The sequence below is a fragment of the Molossus molossus genome, unplaced genomic scaffold (assembly GCF_014108415.1).
Source record: "Molossus molossus isolate mMolMol1 unplaced genomic scaffold, mMolMol1.p scaffold_m16_p_8, whole genome shotgun sequence".
Lineage (NCBI taxonomy): Eukaryota > Metazoa > Chordata > Mammalia > Chiroptera > Molossidae > Molossus > Molossus molossus.
The window spans coordinates 65,173,723-65,193,773 of record NW_023425402.1 but is presented as its reverse complement, the minus strand read 5'-3'; the positions used below and the strand labels follow the sequence as shown (position 1 = coordinate 65,193,773).

General features: G+C 37.8%; 1 protein-coding gene across 1 annotated transcript in view; it reads left to right on the top strand.

Moving 5' to 3' along the window:
- Positions 1 to 261: 261 nt before the first annotated feature.
- Positions 262 to 20,051, top strand: part of ZNF292 (zinc finger protein 292) — an 81,536-nt gene continuing 61,746 nt past the window's right edge. Inside the window, exon 1 of the mRNA XM_036248032.1 lies at positions 262 to 466. Coding sequence (XP_036103925.1) covers positions 299 to 466 — 168 coding nt within the window. The 5' untranslated portion in view covers positions 262 to 298. The remainder of the gene's footprint in view (positions 467 to 20,051) is intronic.

The window sequence follows — 20,051 nt, the reverse complement described above, 5'->3', positions numbered from 1 at the left end:
CACGTGACCGAGAACAGGCCTGAACCGGCCCGCCCCTTTCGGCCGCTGCTGCCCACTTCCCGCCAGGGGAAAGTAGACCGCGGTTTTCCGCACCGCCCCAACCCCGCCCTCCTCCTTTCCCCTTCCCTTCCCCTCCCCCCAGCTCCCTCGCGCCTTCCTCCCCGCCCCGCCATCCTCCCCACCGGGCCCTTTGTACGTGCTCGGCGGCGTGCGAGCGCGCTCGGCACGTGACCCCTCCGAACGTGGCATTGTGTTATCACGTGACCCAGGTGCGTACGCGACGGAGCGGGGTGTGAAGATGGCGGACGAAGAGGCCGAGCAGGAGAGGTTGAGTCGCGGCGGAGGCGGTTGCGTCGCGGAGCTGCAGCGCCTGGGCGAGCGGCTCCAGGAGCTGGAGCGACAACTGCGGGAGAGCCGGGTGCCGGCCGTGGAAGCGGCCACGGAATACTGTCAGCAGCTGTGCCAGGTGAGGGCGCCTGGGGGTCCCCTCCCCCTTTCCCCCAGTTAGAAGGGGAAGAGGGCGAGCGAGCGCCTGGTGGCCGAGCGGTGGTGGTCCCTGCCTTGGCGCCGTTGGAGCCGCCGCCCGGCGGGAGCGGGGAGTACGAGGAAGCGCCTTTGTGCGGCTGCCGTTGTGGCGGCTGTTGTCGGCGGCCCCCGGCTGGGGGAAGGGAGTTGTGGTCTGGGCGGAAAATCCCCCTCCCCTTTCCTTCCCCGAACTCGGGCTGCGCGGTCCCAGAGGCTGAGGAGATGCCGACGGCGAGAGTGGGAGCCCTTTCTGCCGCAGGGAGAGGGTAAGGGGGGATTGGAGGCCAGGTCCCCTTCTTCCTCCTCTTCTTATTGTGCACTGGGGATTACCGCGCCCCCCGCCTCTGCGCTTCTGTTTCCCACTCCGACGGGCCTCCGCCCCCTCTGGTCTGATTCCTTTGCCTCCCTTGCTTTCATCCGTCCCGCCCCCGGCCCCGTCCTCGCTGTCTGCGGGCCTTTGTTGTTCGAGTTTCGCCCTGGGATTGAAGGGGCCTTTGTTGATGTTCGGAGAAGCAGTCCCTGCCGACCCCTTCAGCCTGGGCGAGAGGTTGGGGTGGGGGGCGCAGAGATTGTCCCTTTCTGCCTTTGCTTGCTTGGTGCACCACTTCCATGGCAAAGGCTGCTCTCTTCGGTACTGAGGAGCTGACTCTGTGTGTGTATCCTCGGCTCGAATGTCTCTGTGGAGCGGCTTTTCTAGAGTCCGCTTCTCTTTTGCTCGCACCCTTCGAGGAGTGCAGTTGCCTCTGCCCTTTCCTCGTCCATCTCTCCATCGCCTGTTACTTAGAGCCTCCTCAGTGTGGCCTCCTGGTGAAACCGAGAGGACTGAGGTTCTTAGGGACCTGTGCTCTGGTCAGTTTCAGACCTTCCATTCCTTTCCTTGCACAAGGACACTGCTTTCCAGTAATTGCTTTCTAACCACGATTTGGAATCTTCATAGCACTTTGATGTAAATCGGAGGTTGGGTTCTACGTTTGGACTTAATAACAAAACCTCCAGTTATGTCTGAAATTTCAAGGAGCTACTACTGCTGGCTGTGGTAAAGATTTGGTTAGATTGTCTTCTTGAGGAGGGAAAAGACATGATTTATACAAGTCACATTTAGAGTTAGCTTGTGAATGTATCACAGATAAGTTGTTTTGGAAAGATACTGAATTTAAGATAGAACAATAGTGGACCACTTTAACATTTCAGAGTAGACTGCATTTTCACTCAATTCCTAGTCTCCAAGTTCTGAAATCTTTCCTTTATAATTTATAAGATAAGGGTACTTGATACTATACAAAAATAATCTCCATTGCTGTATGTACATTTTTGTCACTAATTATTTGGGTGTTGTTCATTACCTTTAAAAACAAAAAACTCTGTGAGATCAAGTGATGACTTGTCTAGGAGGATGTATGGGCAATGTGAAAGTTCCCTAAGGTATCATAGGGCTGGTGAATACCTATGGCAGAATTAGAGATTCTGTCATTCTTGGTTCCTAGTTTTAAGAATTGTTGGGATCTGCCAATTTCACTACCCTGGTAGTATCCACTCATTCTTAATTGGTCTTTCAGAATGAACTTACTTGAGATATAAAAATATACTTCAGTAAGATGCCCATAAAAGGAAGTCTTTAATTTATAAGTTAGGTCAGCTTTTTAATCAGTGAAAAGACTTAATTTAAAGTCTTGCTTTGCTGAAAGACCCCCCCCCCCCCATAACAGTGTCCTGATGGGTTTAAGACTAATTACTATAAATACTGTTGGCCAGCAATATTTATAAGCAGGATTAATAATTCTGGGAAAATGAAATCTCATGAAAGTTGAACTTTTTGAGGGTGTGCAATATCATGAAGTTATCACTTTAAAAATATTTTAAATGAATGAGACAGCATTTTTTTTATCAGTATGAAAATGATTTCCTGTATTAGTTTTAAGTGATTAAGTCTTACAACACAAATTGTTTTTACTGACAAGTGCTACATGAAACAGTAATAAAACAAATGCTGGGTTTGTGATTTCAAAAATAATGACAGATTTCATGCACTAAAATCCCACAATAATTTAAATGCATTTGAAAGCGATCTCCATTATTTGAATAGGTGCAGAGTGCATCTAATGTTTGATCCCCTCTAGAACATTTTCTATAGTTCTTTTTTTTTTTTTTTTTTTTTCCAGTAACCTATTTGTGTTAGTGATCTTGTAAAGTGAGAGTAACTTGAAGTTTTGTTTCTTTAAAACTGTTTCCTAGCCATTATTACTTAACCCTTTGATGTGAGTTGAGCAAAGCAGTGGTTAACAATTATAGAATTTATTGAAGCAATCTAAAAGCAGTGCTAGAAATACTAGGAGCTAGAAATTGTCTTTGTTTCTAACTTAAGATGATCATTTAATTTTTTTTCTATCTAATCCTTTTCTGTAAAACCGAGATATTCACAATACTTTAAGAAGGCAAAGATGAATGAATACACATATGTCAGAGTTAGTGGGCTTCAGAGTTAATATTCTGTAAGTGTTGATGCTAGTGCTTGTGTAATCCTCATTTGTTACATTTATTTTGAAATGTATTAGTTTATATTCTGAATTTTTACCTTAGCAAAAGATGAGTTTCTGGAGAATATAGTGAAACCTACAAAAATAGAAGTTACACTTTCCAGTTTATTGATTTTCTTTTTGAATGAGGCAGGATAATAACAGATTTCTTGACATCTGAAAAATAAAATAGCAATAAAAGACAGTAAGTTTTTCTTACTGTTATCAGTATTGTTTTGCTCTTTATATTGGGTTGCTTCCTGAAAGCATGCCCCACTTATTTACATCAACATTTGCTTAAAGCTTAATCGGGAGGAGGGAAAGATGATAGAGGATGAGCATGTTGGAAGTGGCAGTAAAAATCTTAAATTTTCTTATATCTTTACAAGGTAGCTCTAATCTGTGTAATGTAGTTGACTTACTAGTTTTCTTAAAATAATTTCTTATATTTATTCCAGGATTATTACTATGTATAAAAATCGATGATAGTTGGAACTTGTTGAACTATTTATTGTATTAGACTGGGCCAGTATTCACTCACTCGTTCAGCCTTGTTATTGAATACATGCACTATGGGCCAGGCAGGCATGATCAGTGGTGTCCCTGGCTTCATCCTACACTCTCAGGAGGAAGGTAGACAAATAATGATAGCAAACTGATTTATACCTTTTATTTCTGAGATGAGTGCAGTACAATGGATGGAAGGTTATTGGAGGGGGGCGTTTAAACAGAAGCATTCCAACAGAATTGTTCTAAAATGATTTTTTTTGGTACATGCCTATAGCGGGAACCAAACCCAGGAATCTGGTCCACAGGCCGTTGCTCCAACCACTGAACCAAACCGTCCAGGGCCTAAAATGATTTTAAAATGAATACTTATTTTAAAAGTTCAGCCATTGTAAGAGTTGAAGAATTTTTTGGGAGGCATGATGTTTGTTGATAGTATTATATACTGGGCTGAATGGTTGATTAATACATGAGTTATGACTTTTACTGGTCATTTATCTTCATTGTTTTAAAAGGTTGAATTGCAGTTGTGAAAATATGTGTGTGTGTCGTACACATACACACTTTTTATACCTTAGTTCATATAAGCAGTGTTTCTCAACTGGACATAGTACTTTCCCCCCAGCATTTCTCTCTTCGAGGGCATTTGGAAGTATGTGGGGGTCAGGTGTTTGATCATTGCAGTAACTGGGGATATGATACTGGCATTTAGTGCCTGTGAGCTATGGATGCTTAAATTTTCTGAAGTGAACAGGACAGTCCCACCCCAGTCCCTCTCCCTAAATACCCACAGGACCCTTTTGAGAAGCATTCACTTAACAGAAGGAAAAATAACATATTAAGATTTTTTTAAAAATCATTATGCTCTTTTCATGTTAAGATAGTATAGTTATATTAAGAAATGTAGTTAATCTGGAACAGGTCCAGGTAAATGCTCTTCAACCATATTTAAATTCACACTGAGCTTGCAAGGTCAAGAAAATTTCTACTTCCTTTGCAGGAATTAAAAGCAATTACTAAAACAATTCACTTTTACTGTGTTAAAAAGGGTAGCAAATTCAACATACTTAGTTGTCCTGATTGAAACAGAGATTTCACCTTTTGATATAATTTAATTCTGCACTTTTAAAAAGCATTTCATGAAAGGACTAGGTTTCAATGTTAGCAGGGCATAGAAGATACAAGAGAAATTAGTAGGATATAAACTAATAAGGAAAGAGTTAAATATCACTTCAGGTTTATAGTTTAAGAGATGTCAAAAAATAGTGTATCATTAACTAACAAATTTGGTTTATTTTCTGTTCTTTATTTTTAAAATCGAAAAGGTAGTACATTGAAATGGTTTTTAAAAATTCAAACACCAAGAAAGGGCATACAACAGAAACTTGATCTCCTTCCCATGCTAGATCTCTAGTCATCTTCATCAAAGACAGTCCCAGTAGTTTTTTCTTTTTGTTTTTTTTAATCCTCACCTGAAGATATTTTTTCATTTATTTTCAGACAGAGAGAGAGAGAGAGAGAGAGAGGGAGAGGGAGGCGGTGGGGAGAGAGAGAAACATCGATGTGAGAGAGACACATAGACTGGTTGCCTCCCTCAGGACCCTGATCAGGGTTGGGGAAAAACCTCAACCGAGATATGTTCCCTTGGCTGGAATCGAACCTGCAGACCAACGCTCTAACCGCTGCGCTAAACCCCGCCAGGGCCCACTAGTTTTTAATGCATATTTCCAGAAATAGTTTGCTCTTTTCAAAGAGAAAAAATTAAAAATGAGGACATACTATACACTACATCTTGTGCAAAAAGTGTCATTGAGATCATTCCATTCCTGCCCATGTAAACTCTATGGCTTTCTGTTTCAAATTGTATGATTCCAGCCTGTGCTTGTGTCTAATTAATTAGTTAATTACTGGTGACTATTTAGAGCAGTAAGTTAATTTTATGTCTAGTAATTTCAATAAAGAGTTCAAGGTAGGTAGCAAGCACTTCAGAGTAGGGTATGAGAAAACTGAAGGAAATAGGATTTTTGCGAGGCCTTTGTACCTTATTAACTATTCTTAGTGCCTTATTGGTATAGGAAACAAAAATCAAAACTATTAGGGAGCCACTGAATATTTAAATTATGTAGTAAAAATATTTCTTTGTATATTTTTGTTTCATTTATTTGATGCATGTTGATTTCTTTATCTGCATATTTTACTTAGCTTTAATTATAGTGGCAAGAATTTTGAAAATGCTTGAACATTTTCCCTAAAAAACTAGACATTTTTCTTTTGATTATCAGTGGATATCTTAAGTAACTTTGTAGGACACTTCAAATCACAAGAAAAGATAAGCTTGTTAATTAGTGATAATTACTTTAGGTATTAAGGGAGTAATAAGTCATTTAAATTTTAAAAGTTTAGGTATTGCCCAGGGGAAATAATTTTTAAGTGTTCATAATTAGTATGACAGCATGCTGGAGATAGAGAATTTCACATTTCTACCAATTTTAGCAAAGGCAATTTTTTACCAAATTTTGCTTTCCTCTCCTTGATACTTTTTGGTTCTAAATTAAAATAGGGACAGAGAAGACGTATTCTGCAATTACCCTTCATAATATTTTATATGACTGACCTGCAAAGCAAAGAATTTTTAAAAATATGTTCTTAATACTATATGACACTGCTGCTGTACTTCTTGAGATTCTGTCAAAGTTGAGAAATTACCTTATTTTCCCCAACTCCCACACATAAATCTAGTTCTTAAAATTAATCAGTATGTGAGTGGCCTCATTTATAAAATGGAAAGTTTGCTTTTCATTAATGTTTGTCACATACCCCATGTAACTTTTAACAATATATTGTTTTCCAGGATAGCCTCTTGATTCATTGTTTCTCTTTTGATATTGAGAGTTGTAAAGTGCACCTGGGGGGTAGAGGGGAATGATATCTTCTCCACTCTTAACTTCACATTACATAAATATAATGGTCTCTACATATATTTCATCAAGAAGATTTGTTAAAATTAAGTCAATTACGTATCTTAATTTATTTTAACCAGATATTTAAATTCCACATAACTAAGAGAGTTATGGAGAATTATGGAGTGAATCTCTGCCTTCAAAGAATTTACAAAATCTGGTGCACATATTAATAGGTAAGCAACAGTATTAGGTAGTAAATTGTCTAGTAATAAGTGTAATGAGTATGATTTAAGAAAACTAGAACATTTTGAAATTACTTAATTTAGCTAAAAATTGAGCAGGAAAGGAAAACACTACATTGAGTCTTGAATGAATTTGTATAACCAAAGAGAAGTGGGAAGGATAAGAACAAACACCCAGAGAAATGAAACAACTGTTCAACTGGCATCTTGCAGAAAAATGTCTGGACTTAGGATGAAAAATTATTTAATAAAACCAGACAAAGGGTTTAGGATCCAAACCAAGGACTTTTAATTAATCTTGTAAGTGTAAATAATTCATGGTCACGTTGCCTAAAAGACTTACCCTTACAAGTTTGGGATATTGAAGTAAAATTAAATTCAGAATGTTAGAAGCTTTGTTTCGTTTGTTTGTTTTGAAGTATCTTGTATCAATTATTGCCATGTAACAAACTATCCCAGAACTTAGTGGCTTTAAAAAACGGATATTTGTATTACTATTTTCAACATTGTGGGTCTATTGGGTGATTCTGTAGTCAACTGGTAGGTTGTTTGGGGCTCAGTGGTCTCAGAAGGTCTAGCTTATATGTCTTATGATTGTCAAGTGGGTTGGTAGAAGGGCCTCAGTTAGGTTGGCTCATCTTTGCTCCACTCTTAACCCTCTAGTAAGGTAGGCTGGGTTTCTTTACATGGCAGCAAGAGAGCAAGTTATAGGGCACAAGTGCTTTTCAAGGCTCTGCTTGTGTTATGTTTGTCATTGTACCATTTACATCAAGTGGTCAAACTGTAGGTACAGGGAGCTGTGATTCTTTAGGGACCATTGCTATTACAGTCTCCTGCATATCCCTTTTCCCTTTATTCTCCAGTGCAATTCCAGGCACCTTTATAGACCAACTTAAATTTTTTTTCTCTCTATAGCCTCTTTTCTTTTTAGATACCCACATTCTATCATCAGAGGGCATGTAACTCTCCCTTTTCCCTTAAGTGGGCAAAAGGCAATTCCGTTCCTACTTTCTACTCTCAATCTAAATAGAAGGGCATCCTACTCCATCACTGTAACTTTGGAAATTTTGTGCAACATCTTTATTTACTTGGTTCTTTACCTTAATTTAAATCTAGTCTGAATTTGGTGTTTTTCTGTTGTCTTTACCTTGTACAATCTAATAATAGGATCCTAGTTCTTGTCCTAATCTTTGGCGTTCTTTTTTCTTAACTGATAAATTTGCTTTTAGCTTTCCTTTCCATTTGTGGAATTCTCCAACATCCTGCTTTTATCCTTCTACCTCATTGGGGGTCCAATACTTGTAATAGTGGTTCTCAAATTTGAATTTTCAGAAATCCACGAAAGTGAATCTCTAAATCTTAGATTTACAAGTTTTTGACCTCAGCTCATAGTAAGATGTAACTTTTTGCACTTCACTATTTGTCATACTAAAACAGAATTATCACCAAACATTACTTATCCTTATTATGTGTGATACACTTTATTTTTATTTATTTATTATTTTTAAAAGCTGCTCTTGATTTTATGGTTGTTACCAACAGTTTGAAAAACACTACTTTTAGGAGATTACTGGGTTTAATTTAGTAGTAAGCACAGAGGCAAGCAGTCTAAGTTATAAGGTGGCCTCCTAAGACTAGTTGATTCAGAACATTATTACATTTTATTTAGGAAGAGCATCAAAATTAACATACAAAATGAACTATTTAAAATTTCTTACGGTAAATGCTAGAAACCCAGCATTAGGTCCATGGAACCCAATTTGAGAAATACTGGTGCAGAGGATAAATTTAAGCCTGATTCCAGGGCAAACATTTTGCCTTAATGACACCTTTAAGGCAGATACTATTAGTACCTCCATTTGATAGATGAGGACAGAGGCACAAAGCCAAGCCTGAAGTCCCACAGAAAGTGATATAGTTGGAATTAAAATCATAGTCCAGATATCTGTACTTTTAGTTACTATGTAATACTCGCTTCTCTCATCCCCAGACTCTCAAATCCCAGGTTTAAAATTTTGGAAAAAATGATGTGTTCTAGGAAAATAATTAAAGATGTGCACAAAATCGAAAGATAAATAAAATTTTGGAAAAAGAAAAGGTTTCTGTTGTAAAGCCAATATTCTGACACATTCATGCACACCAGGTAATCTGTCCTCCATCCCCAAAACAAAGAGATCTTTTATAATAAAATCTAACTCTGCCTTCTGTAAAATGTAGGCTTCAAACAAGTTGGTAAATAAGTGATCTATGTTATTTTTCAAAGTAATGGCAATAGATGACTTGAAAATTACAGAATTATGAATGCTTTAAGATTATACTAGGCCATTATCACCAAACGTGTTTCTAAAGTAGTCTGTAGGTGTAAATGAAAATGTCATTTTATATTACAGCAGTCATTTTAAGTAAGTATGTCTTTGATCAATTCTTATAACAACAACAAAGGTTTTTGTCATCTCAATTTCAAGGGTAAAGAAACAAAAGTTTCTTTATAAGGAGCATGCCATGGGTCACACTAAACAGTTTTATTAAAATTAAAACCAGTGTCAGAATCCCAAGCCTTTAATTCACAGTATCTAATGGACTGTCCAGATAAGTATATGAAAGAATATACAGTGTAGGTTTTTTTTCCCATCAAGTAAAGCTAGATCTATAAAACAGATTCTTGGTGGGGGGTGGGGGAGGGGTCAAACACCACAAAGTTCTGAGCACTTTGCATATTATGATGCTGGGAGTACACAGTAAATGTTAGCTGTTAATGCATTTAAGCACTGGCCGGTTAGAGCGTCGGCCCATGGACCAGTGAGTTGCGGGTTCGATTCCGGCCAAGGGCACGTACCTTGATTGCAGTTTGTTCCCAGCCCTGGTCGGGGTCATGAGGGAGGCAACCAGTCAATGTGTCTCTTTCACGTTGATGTTTCTCTCTCTCCTTCCCACTCTATCTGAAGATAAATAGAAAAATATCCTCAGGTGTGGATTAAAAAAAATAATAAGAGGACTAGATCTAAAATTTTTCCTCATAAAAGAACATTAATCTTACTGTTAGTAAAATACTCTTTAGTTTCTTGTTACCTAGGTAGTAGTTTTCAAACTTAAAAAAAAAAAATCTGGAAACTCCCTTTCCCCCAGAATCTTACTTGATAGCTTAATGTATACAACAGAAAAGTTTCCTCTGCAGAACAGTTTGACAGTCCTAATCTCAAATGTAACAGCATAATTGCTAGAGAATAATAAGAGAGTTCAAGCATACTTCTCTTCTGACATTTTCTTCTTAAACAAGGGTTTTTCTTATTTTTTCCTCTTTCTACTGCTTCCTTCTATTCTTTTTCAGAAATAATGAATGTTTTTGTTTTAGAGATATAATAAAGCCATCACTGAAGACTTTCATATATTTTATTTAATTTTGAAATATTTTCCTTTTTTTTTTTTAATCCTCACCCAAGAACATTTTTTCATTTTTTGTTCAGATAGAGTGGGAGGGAGAGAGAGGAAGAGAGAGAAACATCAATGTGAAAGGGATACATCGAGTAGCTGCCACCTACACGTCCCAACCAGGGCTGGGGACAAACTGCAACCGAGGTACATGTCCTTAGCGGGAACCGAACCTGGGTCTCTCTGGAATGCAGGCCGATGCTCTAACCGCTAAGCAAAACCGGCCAGGGCTAATTTTGAAATACTTACAATTGTGCTGCTTATTCTTGTCTTGCGTACTAAGGCACATTAAATAAACTTATTTTATTGTACCTAAGATTTAAAACAAATTTATTTCTCTGGAAGCATGGCACTTGATGGGCATATAGTATGAATAGAGAAATTGTATCTGATGAGAGGAACAATAAACATTAAGTACAAGTAAAACTTATGTATACACAGTTCTACAGATATATACCCAGTGCTAATAATGTTTATTCTTTCTGAAAATTTATTAAGAAAACCTAGGCATATGCATTCCTCCAAATCATCTTCATCTTATATTTTCTCTAGATTGTTCATTTTCTTCCTTGGGTTTCCAAAGAAGTGGCGGCGTCTGGATCTTTTTCTCTGTGCACTTGATCCTCACCCCCTCAGAGAACCGAGAACCTTTTTATTTTCCTTTGTCTTCCTCAGTTTTCTTTCCATTACTTCTGTCCGTTAGCCTCTAGATATGTGTTTCTCTCTCTCCTTTTTTTTTTTTTTTGCTTTGTTTGGTTCATCTATCTTCAGATTTCTTCCTTTTCTCTAACCCCTTCCCTCCACATATGAGACTTTTCTTATCCTAAAAGAAATTTTCTTTTGACTCTTGTTTTCTAATCTTTATTGACAGATTTTTTGGAAAGGTATCATATTCATTGCCTTCATTTTTTACCATCCATTGCAGAGTAGCAATCCAGCAGCTCCAACTATTTCATGTGCCTGCATAATATTTTTAAGAAAATTTAATTGTCAGCATTTAAAAAATTATGTTTTCATGTTGAAATGAGGATGTTTGGCCTTTCTTAGAAAATCAGAAGATCCAGCAATATTGAACTCATGGCTACAGGCTGAAGTTGCTGCCAGCTCACACCCTGTTAGCATTTTAAAATGCTTGTGACCCCATCTTGTTTGTCTCCCTTCGATTTATTTATACTGCTTTCCTGATTCTATTACCTTTGTGACTGCTCCATAGTTGTCTTCTGTGAAGGAAAAACTCAAGTTTCTTCTTTCCTATGAAGGGAAAACCCAGTGCTTTCTTAGTGTGAGTTGCTTCCCTGTTAGTCTCCTCTACAACTCACAAAACAAATATATGAGGGCTTTTTGCTGCTCTGACACCAGCTGGGTATGCAACTATTTAATTAAATTCTGACACTGTCACCCAAAGTGTCAGACAGATCTTACTAGTTAGGGGCTCAGTCCCATATTACTGTTCCTCCCCACCCCATTTCAGAGGCCAGTGACAAGCCCAGGTAATTACCAGTGCTTCTGACCAGATCGGCTATAAATCTGAAGTTCCTACAACTGCCTCAGTTTGATTAATTTGCTAAAGTGGCTCACAGAACTTGAGGAAAGATTAACTGTGTTTATGTTTACCAGTTTATGAAAGGATGTGATAAAGAGCCCTGGCCCATGTGACTCAGTTGGTTGGAACATCATCCAGTACACCAAAAGGTTGCTGGTTCAATTCCTAGTCAGTGCACATACCTAGGTTGCAGGTTCGATTCCTGGTAGGGGGCGTGTAGAAGGCAGCCTATCAATGTTCCACTCTCACATCTCTCTCTCTCTCTTTCTTCCTCCCTCCCTCCCTCCCTTTCTAAAATCAATAAAAACATATTCTCAGATGAAGATTTAAAAAAAGGAAAAGGAGCCCTGGCCGGTTTGGCTCAGCGGCTAGAGCATCGGCCTGTGGTCCGGAGAGACCCCGGTTCGGTTCCCGCTAAGGGCATGTACCTCGATTGCAGTTTGTCCCCGGCCCTGGTTGGTCGTGCGGGTGGCAGCCACTCGATGTGTCCCTTTCATGTCGATATTTCTCTCTCTCTCTCTCTCTCTTCCTCTCTCTCCCTCCCACTCTTATCTGTGCAAAAAATGGAAAAATGTCCTCGGGTGAGGATAAAAAAAATAAAAAATAAAAAAAGGAAAAGGATGTGATAATACAGATGGCCCTGGCCCATGTGGCTCAGTTGGTTGGGCATCTTCCAGTGCACCACGAGGTTTCTGGTTTGATTCCAGGTCAAGGGCACATGCCAGGTTTGAGGGCTCCGTCTCTCGTAGGGAGCATGCAGGAGATAACCAATTGATGTTGCACACTCATATTGGTGTTTCTCTCTGTCTCCTCCTTTCCACCTCTCCCCCAAAGTCAATAAACTAAATTTAACAACAACAAAAAACAGATGAACAATCATTTAAAGAGATACATAGGGTGAGGCGAGATATGGGAGAGTACCAAGAGTGGCAGCTTCTCTGTCCCTGTGGAGTTGAGGCACATCACCCTCTGTGTGGATGGGTTCACCCACCTGGAAGCTCTGTGAACGCCACACTATTGGTATTTCCATGGAGGCTTCCTCATGTAGGCATGATTAATTATTAACTCCATTTCTAGCCCTTCTCCCCTCTCTGGAGGATTAGGGGTGGGGTTGAAACTTCCAAGCTTTTAATGATGACTAGGTCTTCTGGTGACTAGCACTCCCTCTCCAGGAGCCTTCCAGGCTCACAATAGAACAAAAATGCTTTTATCTCTTATCACTTAGAAATTACAAGGGTTTTAGAAACTCTGTGCCAGGAACCAAGTGCAGAGACCTATATATATTTTCTATTATCTCATGTCTTCACTAACTTCCTTTTATCTATTGGAAGCACATAGTAATTATTAGCTAGTATTAATATACAGTGATACCTCGGTTCTCGAACGCCTCGGATTTCGACCAAATCGGTATTCGACCAGGAGATTCGAGAAACTCTTGTCTTGGAATCCGAACAAATATTTGGAACTCGAACTTCCGAGATGAGCCGAGTTGAGCCGAATGGCGTTCATTCGGCCCAGCGCGCCTTGCTTGCGTCATCAGTGTGAGTGCAGAGAGAGAGTCACGCTTTGTGGAGAGAGTCACGCTTTGTGGAGAGAGTCACGCTTTACACTGAATTTAACCCTTAGACACACTGTACACTTTTATTTCTTGTTGAGACTTATGTTTTTCTACATATTATATACAAATTAGGCCAGTAAATAGGCATTTTCTGGGGCGTGGAACGAATTAATCCAGTTTCCATTATTTCCTATTGGGTTTCATTGCTTCGGTTCTCGAACAATTTGGTTCTCGACCGTCCTCCTGGAACGAATTATGTTCGAGAACCGAGGTATCACTGTACTTAAGAGGACTAAATTCAAAATTTCAGAGTTTGTGTGTGTGATTTCCTTAATGTTTTTTCCTTCTTTTCACTCTTCATTAGAGATACATAGGGTGAGGCTTTTATCATGAGTTATCTGTAACATGATTGTGCTTGTCTCTTTACCCCTAACCCCCCCCAAATTGGAGCTCCTTAAAAGAAGGGATCACGCCTGAACCTGAACAATTTTCCTCAACTCATGGTATCTGACATTGGACTCCCTCAAGTGGTTTATAATGCCCTGGTTGATAATCCATGCTTTACATACTTAATCTTCAGCGTCATCTACTCTGACAGCATCCTGTCACTCACTCTGGATAGGGTTTCCAGGTGTCCATTGATTTAGACATAACCACTTTTCTTAGCTCTTGGTTCCTATTTGCAACCACTTTTGAAACTCTTCCACTCAGATGTTCTGTAGGTACTTCTAATTAAACAAGACTGAAATTGAACTCATCCACTCTTCTTTCCATTCCCCTTGCCCTCCACCAAAAAGAAATCCTGTTGATATTGGTGACAGCCCCCCCTCTCCCAAATTTGGGTTTTGAAATCTTGAGTCATTTTTTGCTTCCCCTTTTACCTTCACAACCCAGTCACCAAGTTCTGTCAATTTTATTTGTGCACTGTTTACTGTATCCTTCTCTGGTTAGATCTGATATGTTGTTAATGGCCACTTAGTTTCTTTCAACAAGAAAACTCAACAAAACTTTTTATCATTGAAGGCTCTTTTCAGTCCTCATTCTCTTCTCCAGTCTATCTTCTTCTGTGTTGTCACTAAGATTATCAGTTATCTTTTCAAAAAACAGATACCATATTCTGGCCTTAAAGACTTAAGGCAGCACAATGTTGAAGAGTGCAGATTCTGGGTTGTACACCATGAGTTGAAATTCCAGCGCTTCCATTTGCTAGCTATGGATGGGCTCAGATTCTTAACCACGATAATACCTACTTAATAGGGTTGTGGAGATTAAATGAGACACCAGCATTGGTACTCATCTCACAAATGTAAACACCACATAAAATACTATTCCATGAAATACAAAATTTAAGCTCACTAGTAGCCTTACATTCAAGGACTTCAGTGCACCAGCATGGCTCATTGGCGGCCATATCTCTTATTTTCTTTGTAGCCTTTGGCCTTTATAGTTTGTTTTTACAGTATAGTTTACATATCCTCCCACACCTCTGCTTTGGCTTTAGCTTTCTCCTTTAGTGTTTCCTTCTTTTATCAACCCCATTTCTTTCCCTCAATCTGTGATAAAATTATTAAGTATTATTACATTTTTCATGAGGCTTTCTTATAGTAACCCTAAATTTATTTAATGACATATTCCTCATCCCTTTTTATTGGAATGTGTTTTTCTGGCTTTTATTATGATTTTTCTGTATTATGATTGTGCTTGTCCTTACCTCTTGCCCCCCAAATTGGAGCTCCTTAAAAGAAGGGGTCAGGCCTTATTTTACTAAAAGATAAGTAATTAAATTTTGTTGAATGGTCATCTTTTCTTTTTTCCTTGAATAGGTGGTTTTTAATTGTCTGGAGGAAGGAGTGAATTTTCTGGTTGTAAGAGGCCATTACTTACTGAAATAAGGTTTCTATGACTACTCTTGTTTCATCTCAATTCTGACATTGGGTACTTGTGTTCAGGGCAGGCAAGGAATCAGTTTGATCAAATATGTATAGTTCTTATAAAGCAAACATGAGTGTATGAGAGAAGTGGAGAGAGAGAAACTCATTTAATCTTCAACAACCCTCTTCAGTAGGTAGTTACTACCCCTGTTTATAGAGAGAGACTGTCGAGACACAAAGAAGTAAAATTATCGTCCAAGTCAAGTAACTACAATTTAATTTTCAAAAAACAAGCAAAAGAAAACCCAAACTAAGTAAAACATTGTTTTTCATAGGTCATTGATTGTTGAAATTTGTTTTATAGAATACAAAGGGTATTTACAATAATAAATTTTAATCATTTGAAACTAAACTTCAGAAAGCAAAACAATGAATATGAGCATTGTAGTGGAGTTTGAGTAATAGCCTTACTAAAGAATTAGTTAAAGTTCTTTGTTTAGCAGTAGTGGGAATTAGTTTTGGATTTTTTTGAGTAATAGGTGGGTCTTTTAAGGATAATCAATACATGTTTATGAACTACAATGAGAGCACTTTGAAGAAGTCAGTTTCTAATCACCAAATATAACTAAATACAATTCTTTACTTTATTGGACTACTTTTTAAAAATCTGTATTAAGTGTTTATCTTCTCTGTATGGTGCAAAAATGTACCTAAAAATCCATGGGGAAAAGTAGGGTCATTGTTTACATCAGTGGTTTTTAAGCTGTTTTTAATTGGGTATCCTACTAGTAAACATTTGAATATGAAACCTCAATATCAGAATGTTTAACAGTAAATCATATTTACATGCATACATGCATACAATGTACTGTTTCAGCTTACACAGTTATTTTAGTCTGTTTATTAAATAATAGTTTGTTTTACGGGAAAGGGCTGTAGGGGGGAAGTAGAAGAGAGAAAAGGGTAGATAAATAGTGATAGAAGGAGTCTTGACTTGGGTTGGTAAACATACAATACGATATACAGATGATATAGAACTGTATACCTGAAACCTATATAATTTTATTAACCAATGTCACCCCAATAAATTCAATAAAAAAGTATGTTTTAGATAAATTTAATAGAAAAAGACATCCTCCCATCCGGCCAGTGTGGCTCAGTGACTGAGCATTGACCCGTGCTCCAAGAGGTCACCGGATCAATTCCTGGTCAGGGCACATGCCCAGGTTGTGGGTCAAATGTCCAGTAGGGAGCATGCAGGAGGTGGCCAATCGATGTTCTCTCATCGATGTTTTTCTCTCCCTCTCCCTTCCTCTCTCTCTAAAATTAATGAAGAAAAAAAATTAAAAAGAAAAAGTTCCCCCTCCCCCATCTGTACTTCATTGTATACTCTCTCTTTGGAAACCACATTTTATAGTGCTGTTAATAGCTGAAGTTTCTGAAATATATTGTTAAATAACTGCCTGAGCAAATTTCCCCATTTTAAGAGTGTGCTAGAGAAGTGACAGCAGTGACCAAATCAGATTTTTTGAAACTGTCTTTTAGTCAAATTTAATATAATAATATATCTATAGTCTGTTGCTTCTGTTATGCTTTATTCTTTATGAAGATCCCTGAGTATTGAATGTGGCAGTTATCCCTCCCAGCTGTAAATCAACTCTTTATCACTTGCTCTGTGATACTAGCTTGACCCTTTAGGCATCTCTGTTGCATGATGTTAAGCTTTGTCAGTAGAGGATGCCTAAGGAACTTTATGAAAGGTAGGGCTTCTGTTTTTGTTACTGTATGACTGCAAGTGGTATGGATAGGTGGCTGTCTAGTGGTCCTTTGCCCCAGATGAGTGCAGAATGGGTAGACTTTGTGAACTCACAGCCCCAACTTAATGACCACATCGTGACAGTTGTCCTGACATATACATTGCATACCCCAGACCTCATGTCTCCTTGATGGACAGCCACCAGTCAACATCCCAACTCTTCATGCATGTCTGTGGTATCACAGATGGTTGTTTCCTTGACCCTTCCTATCCAGGTGCTGCTGGCAGTCAGGTTCTCAGTTTCCCAACTCCCATTGTGTGCTCACCCACCAGCCTCCTTGGCCCAGCCTAACCTGGAGAACAACTTTGCATTACTGTAGGTAGCAACCACACATTCTCCAACAAGATCCAAACCCTAGCTTTGGGGAAGAGCACTCTTTCAAGTCTGTTTGTTCCTTGGGTGCTATCACTCAACCCTTGAATATTATTTAGAGTTCTCTTTACATGTTTATATATGTTACTCCCCTATTGCAGTGATTTTCAATCTTTTCATCTTGTATATAAACTAATTAGTAAAATTCTGTGACACACCAAAAAATATATTTTGTGCCAATCTGACAAAAAAAATAGGTGTAATTTTGATTTATTCACACTGGACGGCTATTTTTGTGTTGGCTGTTGTCATTTTTTAACTTGGCAATGTAAGGGCAAAGAGGTCATTGCCCCTGACTAGTCAAGTATTGCATGTTTTAAAACTTCTTGTGGCACACCCATTGAAAATTGCTGCCCCATTGTAACTATTCTTTATCTGAAACTTTTCCTGATCAAATTACTGTGTGATTCCATTACTCGGTTGGGCCCCTATCTGATGCTGTGGGGCCAAAACAAGATAAATTACATACTATAATTATGCATAAAAACTGTAGATTTGTACCAGTACTTTCCCCCTCATACATATGGTATATTTGTATATACCATGGTATATACCATATGTATGAGGGTGAAAGTTATGGTATATTTGGGTGCATGGAAACTAGCTTTGGTATTTAAAAAATATATACAGGGATTGTAAATTTAGTTGTTTTTTTTTTCTAGTGGGATTATAACTGTTCAGGAGTGGTCCTTAAAAGCCATTGTTCCCAAGAATGATTGAGATGAGGAAATGGAATAATTGTGTACGTGTGTTTTCATAATTAAAGATCTATCATATGTTAATTTAAACAGGAAATATCAAGTGAGAACATTTCAATCCTGTTACGTTATTAGCATATTTGATAGCTCAAAAAATTTCCACCTGGTCATTTCTTTTTGAATAAATTAGCAAATGATAGTCATGTGAATTATCTTTTCAAAATTTCCCCCAAATAGGAGGTTGGGTTAAAAGAAAAGCACACCCACACTCCCAGAGGATATGGGGCTGGTGAGGCAAGATGACAGAGAAGTGCTATTGTGACTAATTCATTAGTAGTGCTAAGTTGTTAAATGATTTATTTGTAGAAATCTGAATTTGATTCTGTTTATAATTTTCATATTTGAATTTTTTGTGGATATTTAAAATCAATAGCTTTGTTAATTTTAAGATTCCTCTCATGTTTAGTAATAATAACCACAGATCTGCAGTTATTTATATACAGTATAAGTTGTTCTAATATTGCCTCATTCCTAGGAATTTCTCTCAATTCAGTGATTAATGGATTTCTGACTTCTTTGGCTTTTGTGCACCCTTGTTCTAGCTTTTTCTTTGAAACTATGATATACTGTATTTAAAGTGGATAATGATGTTTCCAGAAATTGCAGAAAGAAAGATTAAAAGTAAATTAATCAGATTATTGATACTATAGCAAAATTTGTTTAATTTTCTATATTTCTAGTAGGCTATACACTGGTACAAAATGAATATGCATATTATATTGAATAAATTGTATTATTATTTAAAATCGTAAAACAGTAGGGCACCAGAATCTTATTTGGGGGGTTTCCTACCTCCTGGACCCACAGCTTTAACTTCATTATTTGTGACAACTTTGGATAGAGATATTGTTGAAGTTAATACTGATAACCCTGGCTCTGTAGATGACCATCTTCCCAATGGAACATTTATCCAGTTAGTATTTAAAATAAAAATTTTAAAGCAAATGATGTTTTCTGTAGAGAAGCTAGTTGTATTTTTATTTAGATTATAATTACTGTGTATACAGAAAAATATGCTTTTCAATAAAGTTACGAATAGGATTTTTTGCAGTAGTAAAAATTGTACTTTATTGAAGTCTTTGACATGTGAGATTCAGTAAGAATGTGATGTACTGGAGAAAGATTATAGTTACAAGGAGATGAATCTAATCATTATTCATCTTAAAGGAAAATAGAATTATTTTAGACAGTAAAAATAATAGGGAGGAAAATATTTATAATATATTTTGCTATCAAATACATTTTTTTTTTGCAGGCTGGCCCATAGAAGAAAATATAATATGAAATTGAAGTATATTGTATATATTGTATCTTACTAAAAAGTTACTGATTTGCTTTTAAGGCTCCTTTAGCTGACATAGTGTGGCAGTTTAACACAGTAATAATTTTTATTTTGTTGGTGTTCTGTTTGTTTTCTTTCAGAACTTCAGGTACACTTTTTCTGTGTTATTAATGGAAGTATAATTTCCAGGCTGATAGCAAAAGCCTTTTGTCATTCACAGTGTATACTTTAATGTTATTTTGTATTCTAGGAACAGTGTGCCATGCAGAAAAGAAGGGTTTTCCACCATTTCTTAGTATTAGAAAAACTTGCTGTCCAATTTAGAAATAATGTGTTCTTTTGGGGGGACATTTATTATCACTTTGTTTTTATTCCCTGTTCCTTCCCTTGCCTTCTTTCCCCAGGTAGCCACTGAATTCTCATATTTCTGTGAGTACCACTTTGCATCCTCCCTCAAAACTCCTGTTTCATCTGTACAGGAGAATTCAGCTCGCTGTTAAGGAACATCTAATTTATGATAATGTGTGTCAATGTGTAATAAGTAGATAAGATTTCAGGTTTATAATCAAATTGGAAAAGTACAGGTAATTTGAGGAAAGTTAATTTGGAATAGAAGGGTTTTAAAAAAGACAAGCCACCCTGTTGCTGCCGCCTGAGTCCAGTCTTTTTAAAGAGTTCCCATACTACTCATAGTTTCTCTGAAAACTTGAACTCAACACTCTTTTTTTAGC